The 27,341-nt window shown below is 48.1% G+C and overlaps 10 protein-coding genes across 10 annotated transcripts; 4 read left to right on the forward strand and 6 right to left on the reverse strand.

Moving 5' to 3' along the window:
• Window positions 1–203: 203 nt before the first annotated feature.
• N7487_000783 (uncharacterized protein) lies at window positions 204–2,042 on the reverse strand (the record flags this gene model as incomplete). The annotated part of the gene is made up of 3 exons (XM_056868531.1): window positions 204–1,784; window positions 1,844–1,969; window positions 2,019–2,042. 3 exons carry the CDS (start codon window positions 2,040–2,042, stop codon window positions 204–206), a joined length of 1,731 nt encoding a protein of 576 aa, XP_056733315.1.
• A 716-nt stretch (window positions 2,043–2,758) lies between these two features.
• N7487_000784 (GRAM and VASt domain-containing protein) lies at window positions 2,759–6,634 on the forward strand (the record flags this gene model as incomplete). Its single annotated transcript, XM_056868532.1, has 3 exons — window positions 2,759–3,165; window positions 3,230–3,754; window positions 3,793–6,634. 3 exons carry the CDS (start codon window positions 2,759–2,761, stop codon window positions 6,632–6,634), a joined length of 3,774 nt encoding a protein of 1,257 aa, XP_056733316.1.
• Window positions 6,635–8,698: 2,064 nt separating this feature from the next.
• Window positions 8,699–9,391, reverse strand: N7487_000785 (uncharacterized protein; the record flags this gene model as incomplete). The annotated part of the gene is made up of 1 exon (XM_056868533.1): window positions 8,699–9,391. The coding sequence occupies one exon, from the start codon at window positions 9,389–9,391 to the stop codon at window positions 8,699–8,701; it is 693 nt and encodes a 230-aa protein (XP_056733317.1).
• A 940-nt stretch (window positions 9,392–10,331) lies between these two features.
• Window positions 10,332–11,177, reverse strand: N7487_000786 (uncharacterized protein; the record flags this gene model as incomplete). The annotated part of the gene is made up of 1 exon (XM_056868534.1): window positions 10,332–11,177. One exon carries the CDS (start codon window positions 11,175–11,177, stop codon window positions 10,332–10,334), a length of 846 nt encoding a protein of 281 aa, XP_056733318.1.
• A 979-nt stretch (window positions 11,178–12,156) lies between these two features.
• Window positions 12,157–13,779, reverse strand: N7487_000787 (uncharacterized protein; the record flags this gene model as incomplete). The annotated part of the gene is made up of 1 exon (XM_056868535.1): window positions 12,157–13,779. One exon carries the CDS (start codon window positions 13,777–13,779, stop codon window positions 12,157–12,159), a length of 1,623 nt encoding a protein of 540 aa, XP_056733319.1.
• Window positions 13,780–15,005: 1,226 nt separating this feature from the next.
• N7487_000788 (thioredoxin family protein) lies at window positions 15,006–15,581 on the forward strand (the record flags this gene model as incomplete). Its single annotated transcript, XM_056868536.1, has 3 exons — window positions 15,006–15,048; window positions 15,155–15,233; window positions 15,290–15,581. The coding sequence occupies 3 exons, from the start codon at window positions 15,006–15,008 to the stop codon at window positions 15,579–15,581; spliced, it is 414 nt and encodes a 137-aa protein (XP_056733320.1).
• A 598-nt stretch (window positions 15,582–16,179) lies between these two features.
• Window positions 16,180–16,791, reverse strand: N7487_000789 (SIMPL domain-containing protein; the record flags this gene model as incomplete). The annotated part of the gene is made up of 2 exons (XM_056868537.1): window positions 16,180–16,365; window positions 16,468–16,791. 2 exons carry the CDS (start codon window positions 16,789–16,791, stop codon window positions 16,180–16,182), a joined length of 510 nt encoding a protein of 169 aa, XP_056733321.1.
• Window positions 16,792–17,551: 760 nt separating this feature from the next.
• N7487_000790 (uncharacterized protein) lies at window positions 17,552–17,991 on the forward strand (the record flags this gene model as incomplete). Its single annotated transcript, XM_056868538.1, has 2 exons — window positions 17,552–17,713; window positions 17,764–17,991. The coding sequence occupies 2 exons, from the start codon at window positions 17,552–17,554 to the stop codon at window positions 17,989–17,991; spliced, it is 390 nt and encodes a 129-aa protein (XP_056733322.1).
• A 1,856-nt stretch (window positions 17,992–19,847) lies between these two features.
• Window positions 19,848–24,484, forward strand: N7487_000791 (putative ABC transporter; the record flags this gene model as incomplete). The annotated part of the gene is made up of 4 exons (XM_056868539.1): window positions 19,848–20,248; window positions 20,304–20,861; window positions 20,918–24,387; window positions 24,455–24,484. Exons 1-4 carry the CDS (start codon window positions 19,855–19,857, stop codon window positions 24,482–24,484), a joined length of 4,452 nt encoding a protein of 1,483 aa, XP_056733323.1. The 5' UTR covers window positions 19,848–19,854.
• A 433-nt stretch (window positions 24,485–24,917) lies between these two features.
• Window positions 24,918–25,811, reverse strand: N7487_000792 (uncharacterized protein; the record flags this gene model as incomplete). Its single annotated transcript, XM_056868540.1, has 1 exon — window positions 24,918–25,811. The coding sequence occupies one exon, from the start codon at window positions 25,809–25,811 to the stop codon at window positions 24,918–24,920; it is 894 nt and encodes a 297-aa protein (XP_056733324.1).
• Between the last annotated feature and the right edge of the window lie 1,530 nt (window positions 25,812–27,341).

The raw sequence follows: 27,341 nt of genomic DNA on the forward strand, positions 1-27,341 counted from the left end.
TAGAAGTCTAACAGTTACCTAGGCACTAATCTATTCAGAAAAAATAAATATGGATGATAATTGATTGTAACCGAAACTTCATAAATAGTGTCATGGGATCATAAAGGCTCTGAGTATGCACATGCAGGATATCTCATAAAAATTGGGTTAAGCCTGAGGGGACTGAACGCTGCTTTCAACGACCGAGAATGGATGTTGCGAGACTATGCCGGGCTATCACCCGCAGCACGAGACGTTGTTTGACTAGCAGAGGAACCTCGACCGGGATCTGGAGATGATGAGATTTCCGACGGCTTGCTAGTACCACTGGGAGGCGGATTGCTCTGACTGTCCCCGGAGCGACCCTCCGCTCTCCGAGTTTTGGCACCCTCTTTCAATTTCTCCCAGCGGTCTCGATATCGCCCAAGAACATTTTTGAGCTTGTCATTCTCGTGCGTAGCGGTTTCAAGTTTTTTCTCACTACGCTTGATCTGCTCCTCGAGTTCTTTGATCCGAGCGTCAGTATCAGCCGCAACTGGCGGCGCGGTCAGCGTAGCAACAGGCGAGGTAGTGGCCGTTGAAGGCTGGAAATAATCAGGCGTCCCCCCGCTTTGGCGGTGCATCATTCGGATTGATTGCTGCAGCGCCAACGACGAAGATTGCGCGCTCACCTCCCACATATGCAATCGTGTCGCAAGCGAATCGGTCAAGCCCCTCAATGTCTCATTCTCCACCTGCATCTCTTCCATTGTCTTCTGTGTCTGCGGGGTGGTAAGCTTATCGGGTGCGCCGCGTCGACCCGCCCATATGCGTGAACCGCTGGCACTGTGACGCATTTCAGGAGATGAGGGGGTCTCTCGCGCATCCACAAAGTCGTCATCACCATCCTCGAGGCTGTTCCTGCGTGCCTGCCTTTCGGCTCTGGTGAGGATTCCTGCGTATGACATAGTCCCGCCTGTGGTTGGGACGACATAGAATGACTCTGCTGGGTTCCCCGGACCTGCCCCAGAGCCGTCCCGAATCGACCGCAATGCGGCTCGAGAGAAGAGTTTGTTCACGTCAGGTTCACCCGCGGTTATGGAGCGATCTAGAACAGCATGTTCACGATCCAGTTTCACCTCGGCTGAGGACTTACGGCTTTGTTCAACGCGGACTGGATCGGCAGACCCCATTTGAATCCCCGCGAATGCCAAAGGCCCAGACACCTTGGAGACCAATCCCCCGAAGGCTGAGTAGAAACGGTTGAATGCTTCATCAGCAATTGCAGGCTTATCTTTCGATGCCCCGGATTCAGCTGCACTGGGGGGTACCGTTTGCTGGGAAACGACCTCAGTGGAACTGGGGGTCGGAGGAGACCATGGTTGTCTAGGTGCCGAAGCACGACCGTGTCGACTTTTAGCTGGTCCGTCACGTAGCCTTGTTTCGCCGGCTTTAGCCTTCGGTGGGGGTTCGGTCATCTTTGCTGCGACATGTTGCGATGTAAGTGTCGGCGACACTGGCGATCCACGCTGGGGGTGCGACGGGATTCCTCGGGCGGATGCCAGATTACTAGCGATAGAGGATTTATCCCGACTTGGTAGACGAGTATTACCCACCAATCTTGGTGGTAGGTGTGCATCCTGGTTCGCACTTGCGCCCTTTGTGGCCCCAAGATCACCTGCGGTCTGCTGGGTCGCTAACGTGGATGAGGTAGTAGTAGCGGATACTGTTTCGGCAGGGAGGGTGGTTGGATGTTCATGCTGGAATCGGAGGATCTCGGCGAGTTTCTTGTGGTGAGTTTCGAGTAAACGTAGAGTCCGTAGCGCCTATGACGCGTTAGCTCAGAGCCGAGTGGGGGTAGATCTTCTACTGAATCAAAACTCACCTCATGGTCGGAGCTGTTCTGTGCAGCGGTTGCAAATTCACCAGCAGCTAGATCATGCTCCTCACTGGCAGCGACTGGGTTGGCCTTACGAGTCTCTAGCACGGCGTTCCGCGCATGAGTGTGGGCCTGGATGCGGTCAGAATATCCTGGAAAATGAGGGGGGTTGAGGTCTTACCAGGGCCAAAGGAGCTATTTCCATGACGAAAATAAGTTCACATGTAGGAGTTCAGCGAGAAAGATGAGGTGCATTCCTTTGGGATTTATCCGGGGAATGTTGGAGAAGTGACGTTATGCGAAGTGAATGGGGTTGGGATTTGACAGTCGCACGAGCGATACACCTACATTTTGTACACCAGAGAACCCTTGAAATCAAACCAATTCTCTTAAAACTTATCAAAACACATCTTAGATCCTACATATGCAACTAAATAGACCGAAAACAGCGAAAACGTCAAGTCACATCCGCATTCTAAACAGTGGAGAAGCGGAGCTCAAGCATTAGATGCTTATAGCTATACTGTCACCTCGTTCTTGGAGGAACCAGGGAATTAGGGAAATTGCAAGAATAGAAAAAGATACCAGAAAACATATCACTAGTCCAAATCAAATCAATTGAACAGCAACAAACAGCAAAGAACAGCAAAGAACAGCAAAAGATAGTCTCAAGTTTCAGAAACCCCCCGGTCGTAACTTGGCGGGTGACTAAGTTGCGGAGCTCCAGGGGATGTTCGGACAATTCAACACGTCGCTCTCTCTTTTCACTTTGTCTCTCCGTCGATGTACGGAACTTCTCTTACATAAAAAGAAGAGAGAGAGAAAGTCTTCAACATACACACCTCATGACAACTTTTCCTTGAGTCGCCCGGTCTGCCCGCACCAACCCCCGATCCCCATTCCCTCTACATTCCCTCAATTATGGCCGACTCTTCGTCTTCAAGCTTGAGAGGCGAAAACAGATCGCGCCGCTCCTGGACAGTATCTGCAGAATCAAGTGCACTGGAGAGCAATGGTCGCTCATCCCATGATTCCACCCTCGAGAGACCAAAAACCCAAGGCGGAGAAGTAGTAGATCCCAAGGCTGGCCCTAGTGGATTCTCAAAGCTACTCGAGGCGCGTCGGAGGCGGAAAGAGAATAAAAAGAAGAATCAAAAACAATCCGACGAGCCACCGGTGCCCACTGTGGTTTTGGAAAATGACCTACATGAAAGCCGATCCAATCAGTCCCGGGATGGGACCTCCGCAGCCCCGTCGTCGAACGGAGAGAGCTTTGCGCCGGAGGGCGAAGGCAATAGTCTGTTGACCGATGATGAAGAGCCAGACGGGTAAGTTGAGAAACTAGCCCTCTTATTATTTTGGACTACTCCTAATCAGCTGAGCTTCTTTTAGGCCTCCGCCGCTCACCTCGCATAGCTCCCATGCCGGATTCTACACCTCGTCCTCACCTTTGTTTAAGACCAAATCGGTAGATGCCACAAACACGGAAGACTCTCACACCGATGCCGAATCAGCTGTTAGCGGTCTGAGTGCCACTGGCTCAGAATCAATCCCAGGCGAAAGAATGTCCCGACGCGCAACATCGGGCATGGCATTGGATGTCCCCACGGACGCAAATGGCAAGAAACGCGGGATATCTCCTGGAAGACGCTTTTTCAACTCGGACAAGAAAGGCGCCAATGACGACACTGAGGATTCATCAAATAAGTCTGGGGGCAACAAGAGTGGGCGGGGTCTGTTCGGAGCCAGCCGGCGGAGCAGTCTATCATCGAAACGAGCACAGGCAGCCCCCAGCGATGTCCCGCCTGTACCTGCGCCAATTCGTACCGATCTAACGGACAACAAGCCTCGTTCGCTTGAAGCGAGCCCCATGCCGAACACCCCCCTCATACCGCTATTCCTGCGCCAGCGACAACTGTAACCCCTCCAACACCAACTGAGTACCGCCCGCTCAGTGCGCAAATCTTGTCTAACAATGTTACCGATTCACCCGAGTCTCTACAATCTGAAAATTCTCCGTCCTCCGGAGTCACTACCGTGAGCCCCTCTGGAAACATGATCTCCCACCGCCGGGTGCGGTCCGCTTCTGCAGCTCATGGCCCAAGTAAATTGTCCACCTCGGTGTCTGCATTGACGCCTCTTGAAGAAAAGACTCCCGGGGCGAAGAATGTGCCTTCAACCCAACAAAGTGGCTTCTTCTCCTCGGTGTTTTCAGTGGCGCAAAACGCTGCCACCTCCTTCAGCAACACTATCAATGCACAACAGAAAAATCGTCCAATTGCCCAACCTGTTCCTGCTGATGCAGATAAATCTGTCAATGAACCCACTCCGGAGGACGGTGAAAGAACATCAGACAACGGCAGCAAAATTGCGGAAGGGAGACCATCTGCCGTAGAGACTCTCGGGGCAGGCGATCTGAACTTCAGTCATCTGGACATCGACGCACGACCCGGTGAGTCAATCACGACTGCCGACGGCGTGGTGATTACAAAACCAGGGAACCCAACTGACAAGCGCAAAAACACAGCTGTTTCCCGGCGAGATGATGAAGCTGCCAAACTTGAAGATAAACGCGCAGCGCGCGCTGTTCAAGTAGCATACGCGAGGCCCTCAGATGCTTCATTGGCGGGCCCCACAGAAGAGGCCCTGGAGATTCAGTCTACTACCTCACTTCCGAAAGATGGCCCAATTATGGGTGATCAAACTCCCCCCAGTGGTAGTGTCATTGACGGTGACCTAAGCGGTGGCATTCGACGCACGGGTAGTGTGCGCAGTAGACTTGCCCGGCGCCATCGGGGCTCGTCTGGGGCTACAACCTCGACAATCGGAGCGATTGGCATGAATGCCATTGCACTTGGTGCTCCTGGTGTCAATTCTAGTGTGCCTCGGTTGACTGGTTTCGCGGTTGCGAGTAAAAAGCGCAATCGGGACTTTCACCAACTGTTCCGAAGTGTACCCGAAGATGATTATCTTATCGAGGATTATAGCTGTGCTTTGCAACGTGAAATCATTCTTGCTGGCCGCATATACATCTCGGAAGGCCACATCTGCTTCTCTAGTAACATTCTGGGATGGGTCACGACTCTAGTGATCAGCTTCGATGAGATTGTTGCTATAGAAAAGGAGAGCACAGCCATGGTGTTCCCCAATGCTATTGCCATTCAGACACTCCACGCGCGTCACACTTTCCGCAGTTTGCTAAGTCGCGAGTCCACATATGACTTAATGGTTAATATTTGGAAGATCAACCACCCCACCATCAAAAGCTCTGTGAACGGAACCCGTGTGACCAATGGAACCGGTGATAAGACAGAGAAGGTTGGGGAGGGGGAGGAGGAGGGAAGCGGATCCGAGAGCGATGTTTCGGACGAAGACGAAATATATGACGAGGACGAGGAAGGAGACCATGCCGATAGCTTCTTCGAGGCCGGTGACAGTGCCAACGCTAGTGCAGCATCATTGCCAGTGCGAAAAGGATTAAGCCGCAAGGCGTCCAGTCTGTCCGCGAATGCAGCTGTGCCAGCAGCCAGCACGAATGGAAATGGCGATAAAAAGAACGGAGACAAAGGCACTTCCAAGGATGCGCCTGCTGATTTCCCAGGCCCGGCTACACATGCACCCACCGAATACGTCGACGCCAACGGACAGTATGAAAAAGTCATCAAAGATGAGATAATTCCAGCACCGCTCGGCAAGGTCTTCTCTTTGGTTTTTGGCCCGGCGTCCGGCGAGTTTATGACCAAGTTCCTTGCCGAGAATCAAAAATGTGGAGAGCTACAGTTCGAGGGAACAGCGAAAGGCTTAACGACCGAATCCCCAACTAGGAAGTACTCATACATCAAACCCCTCAATGCTCCAATTGGCCCAAAGCAGACGAAATGTATCAGTACCGAGACCATGGACTTACTAGACCTTGAGAAGGCCGTTCTTGTCACTCTGAGCACCCAGACACCGGATGTGCCCAGTGGCAATGTTTTTGCAACCATGACCAAGTACCTCTTTACATGGGCTCCTGGCAACCAAACTCGCTTCCTCATGACCTGTACTATTGAATGGTCAGGCAAGAGTTGGCTGAAGGGCCCTATTGAGAAAGGCGCAATCGACGGGCAAACGACCTTTGGTAATGAGCTTGTCAAAGCCCTGCAAGTTGGAGTTGCTCCCCGCGGGCGTACGAATGGTGCGGGACGAGGCAAAGGAAAGCGCAAGAAGGGCGACGGCGCAGCGCGGGAGTCAGTCGCAGCTGCTTCGTTGAAGGTTACTGTGGATCCCACCGCCGGAAAGGGAGGATCATGGGGACTATTCGAACCAGTCCGCCCCCTCCTAGAGCCCTTCACCAGCGCTCTCAGCCCGCTATGGAGTAGCAACGTCGCTATCCTAATTATCGGAATCTTATTCTACATGGCGTTCTTCCGATCCTCGTCATCCCCATCCGCGCTTTCACATGAAGTCGGCTGTCCCGGTCACGGCTTGCCCCAGAGACTGGCTGCATATGAGGAGATGTGGCGACGTGAAGAGACTGAGCTCTGGAACTGGCTTGAAGACCGAGTTGGTATGGACGGAATGGTCTTTCCAAACGTTTACCGATCGCCCGAGCCACACCCAAGTCGCAGGTCATCCGGAGTCAGTACAAGTGATGAGCGTGAGCTCGCTGCACGGCTTCGGGAAGAAAGGATCTCTGACCGCGAGATGGACCATGCCCTCCGTACCACCCGCCAACGTCTCGACGTACTCGAAGAGATGATGGGCAAACGCAAAGCCCAATGGGAAGCCGAAGAACCAGCCAAGTCCGAATTGTGATGGGCGACAATGTTTGTCCCTCCTTGCACATAAAAACCAACCAAGCCCTCTCCCTATCCCCTATCCTTTCTACACTTGTCTCCTGAGAGAGAAAGCCTTTCCCAACACCCCACAAAATCTATTTCCTTGTTTTTACAACTTGTTTTATTCTCAACCATTTATCAGGGTGTTCTCCTGGAGTTATGGGAACAAGCAGAGCTGTTCCCTTGCTGTTGATATTTATTCCTCCTCACATTCATTCTCAAAACCCTACAGTCATTATCACAACTTTCCCTGCTGTGTCCTTCGATACACAGGCCGCCTTTCCTTGCATATACATGAGCGCCAACTATCTTGTCTCTACCGGTCTACAAGCTACCAGCTTCGATTTTCTTTCTTACCATTCTTGCTGATTGTTCATCTGAGCGTGCTGGCTACTTCTTTTCTTCGCCCCATTGGGCTTCTGTGTGAATATCTCGAGCTAATGCTATGTGATTTACATATTGAATTTAGGCTATGCCTGACAGTCCTTCTTTGCATTTGTAATACTAGATCAGTAAAACGCTATTCTTGTTCATTGAGGGCTATAAAACCAATTGGCTTTAACCCAGTAAGGAGCACAAGAAGGATTCTCCTGAATGGTTGAAGAGGTTGAAGTAAAGAGAGCTGAGGATGTTAGGGACCTGGTCGAACAAATGGGGAGTCAGAGGAGAAGATTGACGCCGGCCACGGATATCTATACAGTTCTTATGTCGAAATTGCTGGCCTGGTATGTTACTCCGTCAATGCTTTGATCAATGAAGAAACAAATTCTTCAAACAGGGTGACTTCATCCCACAATAGATAGCTCCTAATAGCAGGATAGACAGTTATGAGACGAGATATCCTATATAAAATTCCGAGACTGCGTTCGATCCTCTACCTATTTCCTTATCCCACGCGAATTTCATACGTGTTCCACCCTACTTCATTTTCACTTTTCTATCAGATACCTGTTGCAACTAAGCTGCGTCTTACTTCTTCTTGATGGCAATGGTCTTCTTGACCAGCCCCAGAGCCAACCTTTCTAGTACGGTAGAGCTTCACACTAATTTTCTAGGGTTAGCTCCAACAACCCTCATCACTTTCTGTCAGCAAAAGACAATCACCCACAGACATTCCTCTTGTTTCTACTTGTCCCGGGTATTTTACTGACAGTCCATACTCGAGGAAAATGGCTGAACACCAGCTACCCGTGGGCCATCAGCCTATCGCCCTCCAACCAACCTCGTTGAATGGGCTTCCCATGGAGCTCATACTCTCAATCTCAGACCTGCTCCCACAAAAGATATCCTTTGACTTTTGATAGGCAACCGCCGACTTTTCATGGCCCTTCATCACGATAAAACGACTCTTCCACGGCAGTCAGGAAGTGACAAGCTATCATTGCTGCACCAAATCGAACGCGACCTCCCCCATCATTTCCTGTGCTACTGCTGCCTCATTCTCCACAAGTTTGATGAACCAGAGGAGTTTAGGCTGAAAGGCATGCGGGTGATGAGCAGATGTCGGCTTCCATGTGTCGTAGACTATCTATAGCGGGAAAACGAACTGCAGATTGGCCTGGAGCCCTCGAGTTTCATATGAGAGTGCTTCTAGTGATTGGCCACGAGAGGCGTTACTTTCGCGCAATCTCTCGAAAGATACAAATGTCTAATGAAAATAGGCCTATGGAGCACATGGGTCTCACCATCTCCAGAAAGACGAGTTGAGGCTGAGGATTGAGCTAATTCAATGATAATTCGATTGGATATTGCAAATGAGCATGAGATCAAAAATTATAAGCTTCAGGATAAATCAACTACCCATTCCGGCTTTGACCGAAGACGCTCATCTCGCTATTCTTTGTGTATTTGTCCCGTATGAGCTTCGTATTCTTTCAAGGCTTATTGTCCTGGATATAGGATGCGGACTGATCTTTATTACCCCCGGCTTCGTCTTATTAGTTGCATTTGGAATATTCACCAGCCCAATATTTGGCGTCAGCTTCATCGTCACCAACCTCATCCTCCTCCATTCCGTTGGATTTGATGGGGCTAGCATATTCTAGGCCCCCCGCTGGGTCTTCGTTGTCGTCTCCAAATTGGTTGTTACATTCTTCGCCGGGTTGGTCTTTTTCTTTGGCTCGACTTTTGGCTTCATTTCTGGCTTTGTCTTTAGTTCCAGTTTGCTCTTCGTCTCGGGCTTGCTTTTCGTCTTTGTATCAGGCCTCTTTGCGTCTAGGGTTGCCTTAGTCTTCGATACTGGCTTTGGGTTGATCTTTGCCTCTGCTTTCAGTTTGGGATTTATGTCGGGCTTTGCGTTGCTCTTCGCCTCTGGTTTGTCCTTCGTCTCTGGATTGCTCTTCATCTCTGGCTTGAGCTTGCGTTTTGTCTCTTGTTTGGGCTTAGGTTTCGTCTCTGTTTTGACCTTCGCCTCCGGGTTGCCCTTCGTCTCTGGCTGGATCCTCGCCTCCAGCTTGAGCTTGGGTTTCGTCTCCGGTTTGTCCTTAGTCTCCGGCTTGCTCTTCGCCTCCTGTTTCAGCTTGGTCTTCGTCTCCGGCTTGGGTTTTGTCTCTGGTTTGCTCTTCTTGCCCTTCGCCTCCGACTTGCTCTTCGCCTCCGGCTTGGGCTTTGGTTTCGTCTCTGTTTTGCTCTTCGTCTTCGTGTCTGACGTGCTCTTCACTTCCGGTTTTGGCTTGATCGTCACGAACGTTACTGTTGGTCTGACCAGGATCACTTTCGGTTGTACTTCAACCATCTTAATATTTCTGAGGTCTCGTAGTTCTCAAATTGGTTATGGTGCAAAATATTTGGATAGCAGCGTCCTCCCGAATGCCTACCTGGGTGATTCATTAACTTCTTTGTCAGCAGCGTGGTTGGGCACCTAGGCGTCAGCATCAGCCTCAACCTCGTATTCGTCTGTATCGAGGTTAGCGTCAGCAGGACATCACCCGACGGTATCTTCCTTGTCTGTGCTTTCGTCTCTAGTATCACCCTTGTCATTGTTATTGTCGCTGGTCGTGTGCCGTTGCTAGTGTGAACGGCGTGGACTTGAACAGAACTCACAAATGCGGATGCGGGTTAATCCCCGCCATGCAGGCCATCATGACCGATTCAATAATTAGACAACCGGATACACTAGTTTGTCTGACTTGTATTTTGATTGTACCTGACACTCGATGTACTACTTACTAGTGTGTTGAATGAAACCGAAGCTGAAATATATATTTAAAAATGTGATGGGCACCACCGTCTACTACGTCTGCTCCGGGGATAGAATTTGCTCTAGAGTAATCCAAATAAGGTATTACAAGTTCTACTTTGGGGAAATTCCATTAAATTCTAATCTGCAAGCCATTTGATTATTTTGATATTGGATTTGCCAATCCTTTAAACATGCCTCAGCCTATAAGCAACGTAAATCAACCTTGGAACGCTTTGGTTTTTGCTTTCATACGATATAGTCAAATATGTCGACTGGGATAGTGGAATCCTAATTGTGGTGATCTTACAAAATGGAAATCATGAGGTAGAACATTGGTTGCATTGCTATGTCCTGTGTAAATGCAGACAGGAATCTGTAGCAACAACCGGTTTTTCTTTTTTGTTTTCCCTTTTCTTTCATATGTAAAATTTGTGAAATCCTCAAGTGCAGGCGCCTATCTCCATGACCTTATCAATTCCAAGGTCCGTTAAGTTCAAAAAGCAACACACCTACTCCCATGCTGGGCCGTGTCCCTAGTGCTCTGTCTCCAGCCGCGGTAGGAGATATCTCGTCCACTGCTCTGGCTTTGGCCCGTCGCACTTCCACCAGTTTCCATGGTATCCCCTTCGGCGGGTGAGATGCTGGGCTTGCGGCATTCGTTTACCAAGAGCTTGCAATAGTAGACGAAAAGCTGGTAGTCCACGGGTCGTTCCAAATTCTTCACCTCTTCCTCAATAAACGGGATCTTCAAGACTTCTCCACGAAGCTCTTGCAGAAGTCGAAGAAGCGCAACTTCGCAATCGGGAGCGAGGTTCTCTGTCTTCAGGCGGTTAAACTGGTTCTGGTACGCCATGGTGAAATCTGTAGGGGTAGCGAAGTTCTTGCGATTCATTCCCTCCCATCTCTTTAACTCGCTCGCAACGAACTTGGACTGATTGTGCAGGCTCAACAGTTTGATTGTGCTGAAGATCTCGTCGGCGTAGGTGAGCTCGTTTGAATGTGCTTTGACATTGAGTTGAAGTGCGACCTCGATTTGGTTAAACAACCAGGTAGCAACAACAAGAGTCCAGTATTTCCATCGCTTGTAGTTGAGATCTCCTGGCTTGGGCCTCGGAATATCAGTGCTCACGAGTGCATCGAGCTTGAAGGGCCGCAAGACATGAAGGATCTCATTGCCCCATACCGTAAGGCTAGACTCTGGCTTGAGCTTTGAGATGTCTAGAAGGGTTGCAGGAGCCTCCTTGGGCAAATTGGTAGCCTGAGTGTGCGGCGGGGCGGAACGGATTTTAGGCTCGGCATTACGCCGGCCGCCATCAGGGGAGTCGGAAAAGAACGACATAATAGCCGATGAAGGAGCTCGAGTAATGGTAAGAATAAGTGAAATGTCTGAAATTTGTGACTTTAAAGAAGATATTGTTAGCAACTCATCGCAGTTCTCCAAAGGAAATGTCATCAACTTACTGTGGATGGTTCAGATCAAAAGTGTATGTTTTTCTGGCTGAAGCAGTGTCTGCGGTGATTTTAAGAGGAAAGAAAGAATGGAAGAAGAGGATGAAGAGAAGAGAATTTAAAGGCGTCGTTTGCATGTGGAAAGAGCACAAACGAGGCAGTGGTGACCGAGTATAGTCAACATAGCATAACGCTTATGTCGGCGTAAGTGAAGTTTAATAGTCTCATTTTAAAATATTCAACCGCCATCAATACAATGTCATTTCCGTTTTTGACCACCAAAAAAGACCTTGTCATAAGTCTTAGAAGCAAAGAGCCCTTTAATTGATATAATTTTAGCTAAAAATCTATCAGCGCGCAATTAGCGAAATTTGCTGCCATTTTCTCTATGTTCCAATCACCATGAGCTACGGCATATTTTGACACTGGTCCGCAGACTCATTAAATCAGATTATGCTCATTTCATATTGGTAGCATTCAATCCATTAGTGTTTCTTACAACTGGCATATATCGGGGGTGCGTATATTTCTTAGGGCCAGGGGGTCACGTGAATGATCTATACAGCCATCTTCCACAAGGGATCAATGAAACTACAAAAAGCAAGTTGAGACGCGTGCTGTGACAACATCACCTGGAGTATGTCTGTCATATATTAGCTTATAATTGTGGCTCAAGGCATACGTATGATGGATGGCTTCTCTGCATTGGCTAATCTACATTATTCTCTGTACATTTGAGCTTTCTGTTGCGAGTTTTAATACACTGTATGTCCCTGATGATACCTGGTAGTCTTTCATTATATACTGTATCTTAAATATTATACCAATATGACATTCACGGCTAATTGAGCCTGGGTCGGTGCCATTCATTAAGCTTCAACCTTTCCACCTGCCACGCTCCGTTGTTGAGATAAAGCAATGGCTTGATTTTTCGGTAGTGATGTTTTCCACGCCTTGACGCCTGAGTTAAAGCCTTCATCAATCTGCTCCAGTGTAATTCCAGCAGTCTCTGGCATGAACAAAAAGGTTAAAATCCAGATTACGGCAGTGACGCCTGCGTAGAAATAGCCCACACTGGCACCCATGTTCCCGTGATTGGCATCCAACATATAGGGCGTCCAAAATGTTGCACCAAAAGCAAAGATACCATAAAACACCGTTGTGTTGGCTTGTCCGAAAGTGCGAAGTGAGACACTATGCATCTCCACAGAAGATAGGTTAGCACTCGCAGCAATAGTCCCACCAAAGACAAAAGCCCACAAGCACAGAAGAACGACCGTCACGATTTCTGCTCTTGCATCATTCTCGAGAGCGGTGCTCACAGAGGAAAGAGTGAGCATGCAGGCACCCATGATAGCATAACCCCAAAGCATCGCAGCTCTCCTTCCGCCATATTCCACAATGAACGGGCCAAATATTGATCCTCCTAGGATGCATAACCCAATGATGACATTGATTAGGTATGGATCGCTGACGCCAACTCCTTTGAGGAACAGAGTAGCGTACGGTTGTACAAATTGGATACCAGTAATAGCGAGTCCAACCATGATCATGGCAGAGGTGGAGGTGCGACCAATATGCTTGCTGCGGTAAATATCGAAGAACGAGACAGCTTTGCGGGTCGCACGTTCGCTCTCAATGTTGGTTCTGATATCATCAATCTGTGCAGTGATTTCCGGCGAATATGGACTTTGGTTGTATAGCGCGCCGAATGATTTCCGCGCCTCTTCCTCTCGGCCATGTCCCATGAGCCAACGTGGAGATTCAGGGAGCATCAGAATACCAGCACCTAGAATAACCCCCAGAGGTATTTGACACAGAATTGGTGTTTTCCACTGCCAATCGTTCGTTGGCTCCAGACGAGCAGAACCTGCACACACGGCGAAAGCACCAACATTCCCACCAGCGAGTCCAATATTATACAACCCTAAAGATAACCCGCGCTTGTTGGCGACGATGCACTCGGAGCCATATGTCACACTGGCTGTCATCAGCTGTCCAATTCCCACAGCACTGATCGATCGGCACACCATGTAGCGCAAGAAGCTGCCACTGGTGCCAAGCATTCCAGCGGCACCAATGATAGCCAATGTACAGCCAACCTGGATTGACCCCCTGCGTCCGATGTATCGACCGGTGACCCCCGCTATCCCGCCTCCAATAGCAATGAACAGGAAGTTGAGACTGATGATGGATTGTTGTAGTGGCGTTAACGAGCAATGTTGAATCTGGGCATACGTGTTCGGGTCTAGGACTTGCTCGCAGCTCCCAAATGCGTGTTTGTAAGAAGGCATGACCAGGACCGTGCCGGCGTAGCCATTGTCGAAATTCGAGATCCATGCGGAAAATGAGACCCATAACGAGAGCCGTAGCATGGATCCGGTTGTGCTCGGGGCATCCTTTGCACTGATGTGTTGGGTAGTGGAATTGGTGAGCGTGTCGTTAGAGCTGGGCTCAGGCTCTATTTTGGGGGTTGTATCTTGCAAATTCATGCCGGGCGGATTTGGAGTAAAAAAAAAAAAAAAAAGACAATATTGCTTGCTGAGTTCAGTTCATGGCTATTGAGGATGGAGGTATGGACCATCAGGCGGAGTATATATGGAACATTGAGGTGGAGCTCCTGGACGCTACATTCCGAAGCCGAAACATATCATACGTACACCTTGTCAGAAAGAATGTGAGACATGATCTACCTCTAGTGGAAGGCTTGGTAGTTCCCAGCCCTAAAATACCGCTGGGAAAAAAGCAGAAATGGCATAGATTATGACAATTGCAATAAATGCATTGTAGGGAATCGGAGAATTCACTGGCCGAAAACATTCCCAAGCTCAAGAACCTCGCGCTAGGAGGCATATATTTCAGGTCCAAATTACGTCAAGAGGCAGGTTTGCACTATGTAGCATCGCGTTGTGCTTGAATATATGCATACGCCTTGCTGTAATAGTAGTTTAATAAAGATATTATGAGATTCCATTGCTTCTAAGTGTGTTGCTTTCAATGTGGTTGGTCAAGAGGTCAAGGATCATCTGCGCTTAATACGATTAACGATAATTAGGGTTGTCTTGCAAGAAAATCATTGTAGGTCCCACATATTAAGCATCGTATTTTAAGAATTTACCTTCCATACAGCGATTCATCCCGCTTCGGAGCCATCATAAACCCGAAGGCCTTATAACCAAGAACGGAGTACTAAATCATGCGACTGAAATTTCCTAAATAAAAAAGAAGAGTTCTTTATGACACACCCTGCGAGGGGTATCATAGGGATGCATCACCTGCTGAAACCTACAATCAAGATAACCTGGTATGCTGACCCAGACCCGCTCTTTTTTTTGATATTCATTACCCTGCTTATCTTTGTCCACTACGTAGTACACATAACATGATTTTCTGATAATTAAGATTGAAGGAAATGTTCAAAATATATAGCTTTGCTTCTAGATTTGTCAATAACGCACGTGGGAAAGCAAGCGCATCACACTATTTGTCGATTGATGGCGGATAATTTTAGTGGCTGCAGTCGCATTAAACTCACCGAAGCCCCGACGCCCAGATCTAACTTGATCAGAGTAAGACACCTTTAGCTGAGACTTAATTGAGACCTCATCCCTTCTCAAATGTCGTGATCGCGTACCTCTAGATAGGGCATAGTTCCAGATCACGTGTCACGCCAGATAACACGACGCTCCACCAAAGACCTGAGGAACGACAACTGAAGATGGAGCTCAAGACCGTTCTAATTCTTGCTGCGATATACATTGGTAAGTAATGCCACGCACTATATACATCCTCCAATATCTGCCCGCAACAAAACCTTTGGCCTACATCCAGCCTAAACAAACCGACCAAAAACTAACCCCTCATAAGCTATCCGTCTCTTCTTTAAGTCACGCAACTCGAGCCCAGCAGCCACTATGTCTCACGGAAAGGTCACCGAGATCGACAAGTAAGTCATTATTGATTCTGCGCTCAATATGTTTGATTCTAATATCTGCCAAACAGCCAAGTCATCTTCAAAGCCCTCATCTCCTCCGGCCCCGTCGTCGTTGACTTCTTCGCAACCTGGTGTGGACCCTGCAAGGCCGTCGCCCCCGTTGTCGGCAAGCTCAGCGAGCAGTACGAAAATGTTCGTTTCCTCCAGGTGGATGTGGACAAGCTGCAGAGTGTCGCCCGGGAATTGAGCGTCAACGCTATGCCCACCTTTGTGGTGTTCAAGGATGGCAAGGAGGTCAACCGCGTTGTTGGTGGTGATATGAAGAAACTCGAGGCACAGATTAAGCAGATCTTGGCATAGACACTTTGCGCTTTGTCTTGGTCGGTGGCCCTGGGTACCTCGGAGTGGAGTTCATCCAGCCCCCCTCATACCCGGGACATTGTATGTTTATCGGTATAATCGGTGTAACTCACGAATCACGAATCGAAATTGTGACCTATCTCTATGCAAGTAAATGTATCAAGTGAGGCTGTACCATGCACACCTCGAGGTCCGGAGTACTATTATCAAGTGATTCCGGTGGGCGTCCCAGATTGACCCGGGCTTGGGCATTGTTGCATATGCGCCGGATTTCAGGCTGAGATAGCTTTCCCTCTTCGCTTTAGTGCTCTTCCCTTGCCGCTTTTTGATCGCTGGGTAAAACAGAGCATCAGCTTGAGCTTTGGGCGTGACAGGTTAGGTGTCTAAGTAGTATTGATGATCTATACTTGCATGTCCGCGAACGTCTCAGGCATAACGACACTTGATTGCTTTCAGTGTTTTCTTTTCTTTTCTGTTCTTTTCTTTTCTTTTTATTCTCAATTAACTTGTAGCTAATATGAAGCTATGGAAACAGAAATTAAGAATTAGGACAGCAAATTCAGTTCGAGATTATCCCAACCATCCAAGATAACGCCTCTCAACCCTCTACGGCCTCAAATTCAACTTGCACAGAGCTTGTGCACTGAATTACCTGCGGACTCAACTCGAGTGCCGTCGAAGCACGTAAATACGAGTTCCAGTTGTAAGTAGACACATCCAGGTTAGATGGCGGACCAGCGTTTGACTGGGTCACCCCTTGTTGCTGCATTTGCTGGAACTGCATCTGGTTCATCGAATGTGATTAATTTAGTCGATATTTCACTCCACAGTGTAATCTGCTCCCTGACCCCCTGATTTGCATCGCATGGACTTCTTGTCCAACTACCCTCGCGTAGTCATTTGCTTTCTGGACGGCATTGCGCATTTCCTCCTTACGGGATTCAGAATTTAGGGCCATTTGCGACGCCTCGGTAAGACACCAGTTGAGGGACTGGATCTCCAGCTCGACGTTGGAGTAAGTAAGCAGCTTTCCGACAACTTCGTTTAGCTTGGCGAAGTCCTGGAAGAGCGCGTTGAGCGACCAGGTCGCACGATAGACTGCAGGTAGAGGCTTGCCCGACTTATCCGTCGGTCTTTCACATCGTGTTTGTAGTGAGGTGGAAGAGAAAGAAGCCGCCGCTGGGCCGGGAATTATTTCGCCTGTCTCCATTTTGGGGGACAACTCTTTGAAAAGTTGGTTGATCTCATTAGATGTCTCGGTCACCTCTTTAGATACGCTTTCTCGGTTTGGCCCAGTCGACGAGACGATAAACCTGAGGGTACATTGTTCCGGCTGGCGGGAGATGCGCCATCCAGTACAACCTTGAGTGGAGCCATTTTTGTCTTGGAAGTTGTACCATAAAGGTTGTCTTACTTACATAGGCAGAACTGATGTTAGGAAATAAATGATGATGGGGCCCGCCGGCCAAAGCATGATATTGTGCGGATGTGGATGTCGGTAAGGATAGGTGTGTTGAAGAACGTTGACTGACCTGGTTATCTTTTATAGACGAGGCAGATACCGCTTTCCAGATCCGCCACACTGTTCAGGACCTGAAAGTGGCCCCCCAAACTAACGCCTTGGGCTATTATTGGAGGTTGACGGAGCCGCATTGCGGGGTACTCCGTACTGAAGACCGCCTTGCAACTTCCACTCTTTGCGCTTGTGGACTGTTGTCAGATAATAGAAAAGCCCCCCGTAAAAAAGAGAGACTCACAAGTGACACGCGAGTTTTAAGCGTTCGTGGTGTGTTTGGCTTGTTTGCATATGGAATGTTGATGCGGCAAAGCCAGGGGCTGCGGAGCCTTCTCGGACAACGCGAAAATCCCGCAGTGATATATCTATAGACCTGTGGCCCTAAACCCATACTGCATTATCAAAAGTTGATTTCATTTTACTTGCACCATTGTTCATATAACACATATCCAACATGTCATGCAGCGACTGCTCCTCAAACAAACCCTCAGAGAAAGCTTCGTTCAAGTCTAACCCAGACCATGACGGGTCCCCTCTACAAAGACTCTTTCAAGTAGTCGTCAACTACCTACCAGAAGGATCGGCGTTGCTCTCATCATCATGTTGTTGGCTTCCAGTATGTCGTTTCCACATTACTAGGCTCGAATGCATATGCTAAGTTTCTAGACCGTCCTAGACTTCCTCTTTGCGGGTTCGGTTGCCACTGCTGGCATCGAGAAACTGCGAAATACTTTTCTGGCAATTTCTATTCTGACCCTGATCTGGGGTGTCTGGCGTGAGGGACTCAGTCGCCGAATGGTGTGGCGGATTGCGATCTGTGTCGGATTGTCAGCTTGGGAGCAAGTGAATCAATTGGGAAAGGTCGACGGAAAGGGACAACACAGCTGCCATTAATGGACGACAGTTTCGGTGAAAATGGGATTATTTTAGTTGGTCTTTTTTTTAACGATGTTAGTGTGACTGTCGAGACCTTGACGGAATGAGTGAGTCATCAAGGCACGAATCATATGGAGGTTATGACCCATTGCTCGTAATTTCTATCAAGCCTGAACGTATCTGAACCCATAGAAAGTCCTGTACGCTATATTGCATAGGACTTCTTCCCCTTCACTGCAGGGCTCACACAGCGGGTCACTTGTGCCTCCCGTCGCGTATTATTTATCCCGAGTCTAGTGCTGCTCTTCGAGCCATTGCAACAAGCCCGCTGCCATCCAACCATCTATGGTTGTGATATGGAAAGGTGCGTCGTTCAACGTTTAGCATTTGATGGTTATGATTGTCAATATTAAATAAACTTTTATTTACTAGCACTAGCATCGTCCATGGAATCCACAGATTGATAATATGTGATCCACTTACCACGTGATTTGGCTCTTCATTTCCTTTCTGTTAGGCCGTAAGATGAACATCCAGGCTACTTGACTGCAACATTATTCCCAAGGCTGGGTATTCTGTGAAGTACTCCGAGAATGCGACCTCTATAAAGCGGCAACTCATTGGCCCGACTTCAAATCCAGTACATAGAGCGATATATTTGCGGATAATTTTGCGGATATATTAACAGCATTGATTGGTCCAGAACCTTCGAATATGCAAGGTGGCGCATCCCGTGCACGTGGAATGGTACCCAATGAAGATATGGGTTGTATTTCGCCCATGAATATATCAAGTGGGTTTGAAACTGCTTCCAAGGTTAGATGTGTCATATTTTCGAAATATTGCCCGTTCTGTCTCTCCGTAGTATACTCCGTACGGAGTACTGATATGTAGGTTCGCCCGAAGATATCCCGGGGCTAACCAGATGAGCCCTAAGGTAACACCGTAACGGGTCTAGAAATAATTTGCAATTTGCCGGTTATTTCTGAATTTGTGAAGATATTTCAGGGTTAGTTATGAAGTTGCCTACATGTATGGATTACTTAAATTTTAGATGGTTGTCTAGATACCATAAAGGGTACATGTTCATTGAAACTATAACATAGGACAATATTAGGATGCTTCATGTCCCCTATAAATGAATCGTACTCGCGATATTGAATGCCAGCTCCCTCAACATCGATGTACCAGTCAAGATATCTAGAACCTATTAATGTTTGACATGCTGCCTTGCTACACCCTGTAAAGTGGAGGGCACTAATTGGCTCTTCTCCATAACCCCAGATCGATAAACGCTCGGTTCCATTTGCTCTAGAACAAGATCTTCTGCAAGATGTGATTGAATTTATAATCATAACTGCAGGGTGATTACGAGTCGTCACGAGTCATGTTGACTGGAATTTTGCGTTTAATCCCGTTTAGGAGCCCGTCTGCTTGGCATCTTCAAATCTGGTCACTCCACCGCGGAATATGCCGTCTTTGGAGGCTTGACCCCACATTTGTTTGGGTTTAGGGGCATTTCGCTTGGATGTAATTTTCTTCCGAAGCCTAATCTTGAACACCGCTATTTTCTTTATGCCTAAAAAAAAAAAAATTAGTTCCGGGGCTTGGTGGAGCCTAGGGAGGCGTTGAGATACTACCCGACTTAAGCCAAGGATTGTTCGGGCTTAGCTTCTTCGCTATCTTCTAGCTTCTTTTTTTTCTTCTTCTGTAAACGATTTGTTTCAGGGGTTGCAGACGTTTCTATTCCACGTTTATTCTGTTCTTTCCCTTTCTGCAGGAAGTAATTCAATACAACACGCTCTCGGGGAGTACCCGTGGACGTGGCGGAGAGTTTATAGGGATCGGCCCTCGGCACACCTTAATAACTTAAGATCTTCAATGACATCCAACGTCGAGTCGGACCACAAGCTGGTCATGGCGGAAACCAGCAGTAAATCAGATGCAGATACTCTGGATTCAAACAGCTATGGACGCCAGCTGGAAGAAATTCGCATCGCCAACACGCCGGCTGATACCTCGTTCCAGACGGGTGTCGATGTTACGACCGCCGAGAAGGACTTCTCCGAGTTGAGCAAACAATTCTCCAGTATCTCGCACCAAGCCCAGAGACTATCCCGACAAGAATCACGAGTATCTAAGATGGGAGTCACCTCTAAAGATATCGAGAAAGCTGAGGGCTCTACTGCGTCGGATGATTCATGGGATCTGGAGACGACTCTCCGTGGCGATCGTGCCGCCTCCGAAGAGGCTGGAATCAAAGACAAGCATATTGGTGGGTAGACACTCAACTTGAGGGGAAAAAAAACAAGTACTGACCGTGTCCGTAGGTGTGATTTGGGACAACCTCACAGTTCGTGGAATGGGTGGCGTGAAGACATATATCAAAACATTCCCAGATGCAATCATCGATTTCCTCAATTTACCGGGAACACTTATTGACCTCTTCGGTTGGAGAAAGACAGGACAAGAGTACAACATCTTGGAAGGTTTCCGGGGTCTCACACGCCCCGGTGAGATGGTCTTGGTCCTTGGGCGTCCTGGATCAGGCTGTACGTCTTTCCTCAAAGTTATCGCGAACCAACGGTTTGGATACACCGGGGTAGATGGAGAGGTCCTCTATGGCCCCTTTGACTCCGATTCTTTCTCCAAAAGATTCCGCGGAGAGGCCGTGTACAATCAAGAGGATGATATTCACCAGCCCACCTTGACTGTGAAACAAACCCTTGGATTCGCCCTCGATACGAAGACACCTGGAAAACGCCCATTCGGTGTCTCGAAAGCCGAGTTCAAAGAGAAAGTGACCAACTTACTTCTGAAAATGTTCAACATCGAGCACACTGCCAACACTGTGATTGGAAACCAGTTTATTCGTGGTGTCTCTGGAGGTAAGTGGACTATTTCAAATACGCAGCTCTATGGGAATTGGAACTAATTAGAACAGGTGAGCGGCGTCGCGTGTCCATTGCGGAAATGATGATCACCTCTGCGACTGTATTGGCTTGGGATAACAGCACTCGCGGACTGGATGCCTCAACTGCCCTCGATTTCGCCAAGTCGCTACGGATTATGACCAACATATACAAAACAACAACCTTCGTGTCACTCTACCAGGCGTCTGAGAACATCTACAAACAGTTCGACAAGGTCCTTGTGATCGACAATGGCCGCCAAGTATTCTTCGGTCCTGCATCCGAAGCAAGATCTTATTTCGAAGGCCTCGGCTTCCGCGAAAAGCCTCGCCAGACCACTCCCGACTACTTGACAGGATGCACTGATCCTTTCGAAAGGGAGTTCAAAGATGGAAGAAGTGCCGACGATGTGCCATCCACACCACAAGCATTAGTCGAAGCGTTCGACAAATCTGCCTTCAGTGAAACGCTAGATCAAGAAATGAAATCGTACCGTGAACAGATCCAGAAGGAAAAGAAAATATACGATGACTTCGAGATCGCCAACAAAGAGGCAAAGCGCAAGTTTACCTCTGACTCATCTGTATACTCGATTCCTTTCCACTTGCAAACCTGGGCTTTGATGCAACGCCAGTTCCTTCTCAAATGGCAAGACAAGTTTGCTTTGACCGTCTCTTGGGTTACCTCTGTTGGTATTGCTATCATTTTGGGTACTGTATGGCTGAACCAACCCAAGACCAGTGCCGGTGCTTTTACTCGAGGAGGTCTTCTGTTCATCAGTCTGTTGTTCAATGGCTTCCAAGCATTCTCAGAACTTGCAGCCACAATGATGGGCCGCGCAATTGTCAACAAGCACCGCTCGTTCACATTCTACAGACCTAGCGCACTTTTCATTGCGCAGATCATCGTGGACACTGCGTTCGCCATTGCAAGAATTCTCGTATTCAGCATCATCGTGTACTTCATGTGTGGACTGGCTCTTGATGCTGGGGCATTCTTTATATTTGTCTTGATTATCCTCGAGGGCTATGTGACCATGACCGTGTTTTTCCGGACTGTCGGATGCCTATGCCCTGATTTCGATTATGCTATCAAGTTCGCATCCGTCATTATCACATTCTTCGTTTTGACTTCTGGATATCTTATTCAGTGGTCTGGCGCTCAGGTGTGGCTGCGATGGATTTACTTTATTAACCCCTTCGGTCTTGGATTTGCTGCATTGATGGTCAACGAGTTTAGACACCTTACTCTCACATGTACGACAGACTCACTCGTTCCAACTGGACCTGGTTATGGCGACATTGCGCACCAGGCTTGTACTCTGGCGGGAGGCGAGCCTGGGTCAGCAATCATTCCGGGATCCAACTACCTTGCCCAATCCTTCAACTATCTCAATGGCGATCTTTGGCGAAACTTTGGCATCATGATTGCTCTGATTATTGGTTTCCTCTGTTCGAACTTGTATTTTGGAGAAACACTTCAATTCGGCGCAGGTGGTAAAACCATCACTTTCTACCAGAAAGAAAACGCCGAGCGGAAAGAGCTAAATGAGGCTTTGATGCGGAAGAAATCAAACAGACAGGCGAAAGTTGTTGAGTCTGATGAAGGCTCCAACCTCAATATTACCTCCAAGTCCGTGTTCACCTGGGAGGATGTCTCTTACGAAGTGCCTGTGCCCTCCGGCACCCGACGTCTTCTGAACTCTGTTTACGGTTATGTTGAGCCAGGAAAGTTGACGGCACTTATGGGAGCATCCGGCGCAGGAAAGACAACGCTGCTGGACGTTTTGGCGGCTAGAAAGAACATTGGTGTGGTCACCGGCGATATTTTCGTGGATGGCAAGCCTCCGGGCACCTCGTTCCAAAGAGGTACATCTTATGCAGAGCAGCTCGATGTTCACGAAGACATGCAGACAGTCCGCGAAGCGCTACGCTTCTCTGCAGATCTGCGCCAGCCATTCGAGACACCCCAATCGGAAAAGTACGCCTATGTGGAAGAGATCCTCACCCTCTTGGAACTGGAGAATCTGGCAGATGCAATTATCGGTACACCTGAAACTGGTCTCTCGGTCGAAGAAAGAAAGCGAGTCACCATTGGCGTTGAACTGGCGGCGAAGCCTGAACTACTTCTATTCTTGGATGAGCCTACCTCTGGTCTGGACGGCCAATCTGCCTGGAACATTGTTCGTTTCCTTCGCAAGCTAGCAGCAGCAGGCCAGGCTATCCTCTGTACTATCCATCAACCGAACTCTGCGCTCTTCGAAAGCTTCGATCGTCTGCTCCTACTCCAAAGAGGAGGTGAATGCATCTACCACGGCGATATTGGCCATGACTCCGAGATTTTGCTGGATTACTTCCGTCGAAATGGAGCCGACTGCCCTGAGGATGCTAATCCAGCTGAGTGGATGCTTGATGCCATTGGCGCTGGCCAAACACGTCGGATTGGAGACCGTGACTGGGGTGATATTTGGCGCACTTCTCCTGAACTGGATAAAGTCAAAGAGGAAATCATCCGGATCAAAGAAAATCGTGCTCAAGCCGTTCGGGATAATCACGACGAGAATAAGGTGGATAGAGAGTACGCTTCGCCTCTCTGGCACCAGATCAAGGTGGTCGGTCGACGAACACATCTATCATTCTGGCGCTCAAAAAACTATGGCTTCACCAGGCTTTACACACATGTTGTAATTTCCATCATCACGGGTCTTGTATTCTTGAACCTCGATGACTCTCGATCCTCACTGCAATACCGCATTTTCGTTATTTTCAACGTCACCGTCCTCCCAGCTATCATTCTCCAGATGGTCCAACCGCGGTACGATATGTCACGTCTAATCTTCTACCGTGAATCAGCATCAAAGACCTACAGCCAGTTCGCCTTTGCACTGTCACTGGTCCTTGCCGAAATGCCCTACAGTCTCCTGTGCGCCGTCTGCTTCTTCCTCCCATTGTACTACATCCCAGGATTCCAAACCGAGTCCAGTCGAGCCGGCTACCAATTCCTCATAATCCTCATCACAGAAATCTTCTCCGTGACTCTGGGCCAGATGATCTCCGCTTTGACTCCGAACAGCTTCATCGCGTCTCAGCTCAACCCACCGATAGTGATTATCTTCTCTCTATTCTGCGGTGTAGCAATCCCCAAGCCACAAATGCCAGGCTTCTGGCGTGCATGGCTATATGATCTTGATCCATTCACTCGTCTTATCGGCGGAATGGTCGTGACGGAGCTGCAGGGTCGGGATGTGGTTTGCGCAGAGTCGGAGTTGAATCTTTTCAATGCCCCAGACAATCTCACCTGTGGCGAGTACATGAAGCCGTTCTTTGATCGCGGTGGTAAGGGATACATTGTCGATGATGCGGCGCAGGCTTGCAAGTACTGTGCGTACAAGATTGGAGAACAGTTCTATGCGACTTTCAATATGTCGTTTGATAATAGGTGGCGAGATCTGGGTATCTTCGCTGCGTTTATTGTGTCTAACCTAATCATCTTGTTCCTGGCGGTAAGTGGATATATTCTCTGTTTTTGGGCGATATTGGTGATTTTTATACTAATTGGGTTTGATACAGTCTCGCTTCCTGAACTTCAACCGGCGATAAACACATGTTCAGCAACATATGGTCTTGCTAATGCCCCTCAAAAAATTGACTAACCGTAAAGTATCTTTGCGTAGAATGTTCTTTTTATCAAAAGCGCACTGTGTGGTTTAAAACTTAATCAAAAATTGACTGGTTTTTTTTTCTGCTTCATAATGTCGATTACTCCTCACTCCCATTCGTTAGAAGTACATATTTCACATGGTAGTGACTCCGGAACCTTTACTCATGGAAAGCATTACACTGGGGTACTATGAGTGGACTTTTAGGGCTTAGAAGCTTAAAACGCTTGGAATATATATCATACTGGCGCCAATGCGAGAATACAAACTCCGAGAGTAGAGGATACATGAAAGTCTATACAGAACTGCCGAGACTTGATATATTCACCGAAAAAAGCAACACACGAACAGAGAAACCTCGAAGGCCAGCCCGATTAGTGTTGACCCATAGGAAGCCGTGAGATATCAAACCTCATCTGCAAGTCTCCATCATACTGCCAAGTAAGAATTTGGATAATGCGATGTGTACCCCTAGGGAAAGCACCCAAAACCAGGGCACCGACGGCTTTCCCCAAGGACGTCCCCATAATTTCCCGATACTCCTCAGTATCATACAACCATGCCCTCACTTCACTATCTCCAGCAAGCTCAAGCTCATATTTCGGATAAAGCACCTTATCCACAAAAGTATGTGTCTCCTCGTTGACGACCGTCATACGAAAGACATATTTCAGAGAATGTATATCAAAGAAAACTTGGTAGTGAGCCTGAGCGATTTCCGACCATTGAGGTCCATCAAGTCTGACATTGTTATCAGCAAAGATAGCAGTGTGTGCCACACGTCCGTGGTATTTGTTCCAACCCAGGGAACCATCTTTCTCGACTCCGAGTTTGCGAATAAATAGCTGGTGGTAACCCAGTCCAGTGGGCAGATTGAGTGGACGAGGATCGCCAATTTCTTCGGGTGCACCCACCCACTCGTTGCAATATGCGTCCCATCGATGCCTGTCATTGGAGGGATGTATCAGATGGTGCATTTGTAGTGTGGATGGTGAAACGATACATGGTCTTTGGCAGTTTGTGTCTTCTGGGGAATTGATCCAAGACTGATAGTCGGTTCCCTTCTGTCGGAATATGTTGATCATCTCCGTGGTCATTGCGGGGTGTAACTCTAGCTCATCGACGGGGTTTGATTTTGTTTCAGGATATTTATCCTCGAAACAGACAGGCTGTTTGCTGGAGGCTTCCTTTTCTGGATCTTCGGGGTGTCGTTCTCTAAGGACCGAGGTAGTTCCATCTAGGCCAAGGTCTGTGGGAGGAGACATCATATTGATAATGCCAATGCAGAAGCGAAGGCATGGATATGATGAATGTATGAACAGAAAGATGGGGATAGTTGAGGCTACGGGGGAGCTAGAAATGGAAGGTGAGACGGAACGTGACTTGGAACAATTGGTGGTCGAGTAACTGGATAATATCAAGGGCATTAATTCTTAGAGATTTTGTATGCTTTTGCTATCAAACCTATGGCTAGGAGCTTATTCTTCGGACCATTGCTCTTCTGGACTCATGGAATACTTTATTATACTTGAAGTATTTTAGGACTTCGTCTGCAAATATCAGATCAGACTGAAATGTAGTAGAGCAATGATGTATAATCTCAGATTTCATCCTATATATCACGGTGAACTCGACCAAGACTCGGCGCTTTAGGCTAATCTTGCTTACTGACCTTTATCTATAGCCGTGGATATTTATATGCGTATTTCCGTGGTTTTGTTTTATATCTGCACAAAATATACCATGAATAGTGCCATATACGCAAGCTATCCCATCCTGGAGCTATAACAACCGAGCCATGAGATAGCCAAAATTGTGAGGTACCTGCCACGCCACGCCAATGGAGACTTTGTGTTGACATGGGACACGGTGTGAGACAAGGTGAAGCGTGTAGCTGGGAGATGTTGTTCTCCCTCCTGGGTAGGAGAAAAGTCTGCACCTTTGCTTTCGAAGAACTCGTCACCTTTCATGATCATTCAATGCCTTTTCAACACCAAGAGAAACGGGGGATCCATGAATCGTCATCCATCGCTGTAAATCTGCTCCAGGTGAGGCCCTAGCTCTAGAAATTGAATATGACGAAGCTGCGTTGTCAGCTTTGGATGACAGAAGTCGCCCACTAGAGTCAACATCGCCGTTTCGAGTCTAACAAGAGAATTTGTGGTATCAGCAATAATATGCAACAGCCGACACGCTCTCTAGGATCAAACCTACGAAATCGAGCATGGCCATGTGTCTACCATGACAGTATACGGTACTTGTTTTAGGTATCTCAATTTGAATAGGCAACCAACCCTGCAACTACCAGTGGCCGCCTCTTTGGCCCGGGGAGAGCTCATAGACTATAGTGGTGAAATGGGAAATTGGAAGGAATAAATTCTGACTTTCAGGTCACCTAGGGAGGTGGCGATAGATTTGCTACTCTGCGTCCTTTATACTATAACACTGAACTAAATGAGGTCGGGGCCTAGGAAGCACCGCAACTGAGATTATCTGACAATTTTATGGACTCGGCCTTTTATCGCGAATCTATCGGAGCCGATGCTTTGTGGGGTTGATTTTGCGGAGAGAATTGATCTTTTCTAGCCAATAAAACCGCGTCAATCGGCGCCGTTGAAGATTTAGCACATTTAGACGATTTCAGTTACCCACAAAATATGAACATGTCCAATCCCATCAGATCACGTGGATATGTGGATCTAGACGGGGAATCAGGAAGACCGTTAGTGTCTGTTCTCCAAGTTTGTATCTTTAGACTTTACCCCTTTTGCGAGCGAGCTCGTCTGCTAACTTGTCAG

Source organism: Penicillium crustosum, assembly GCF_028827405.1.
Source record: "Penicillium crustosum strain IBT 35664 chromosome Unknown utg000001l_segment0_segment0, whole genome shotgun sequence".
In the NCBI taxonomy this organism is placed as follows: domain Eukaryota; kingdom Fungi; phylum Ascomycota; class Eurotiomycetes; order Eurotiales; family Aspergillaceae; genus Penicillium; species Penicillium crustosum.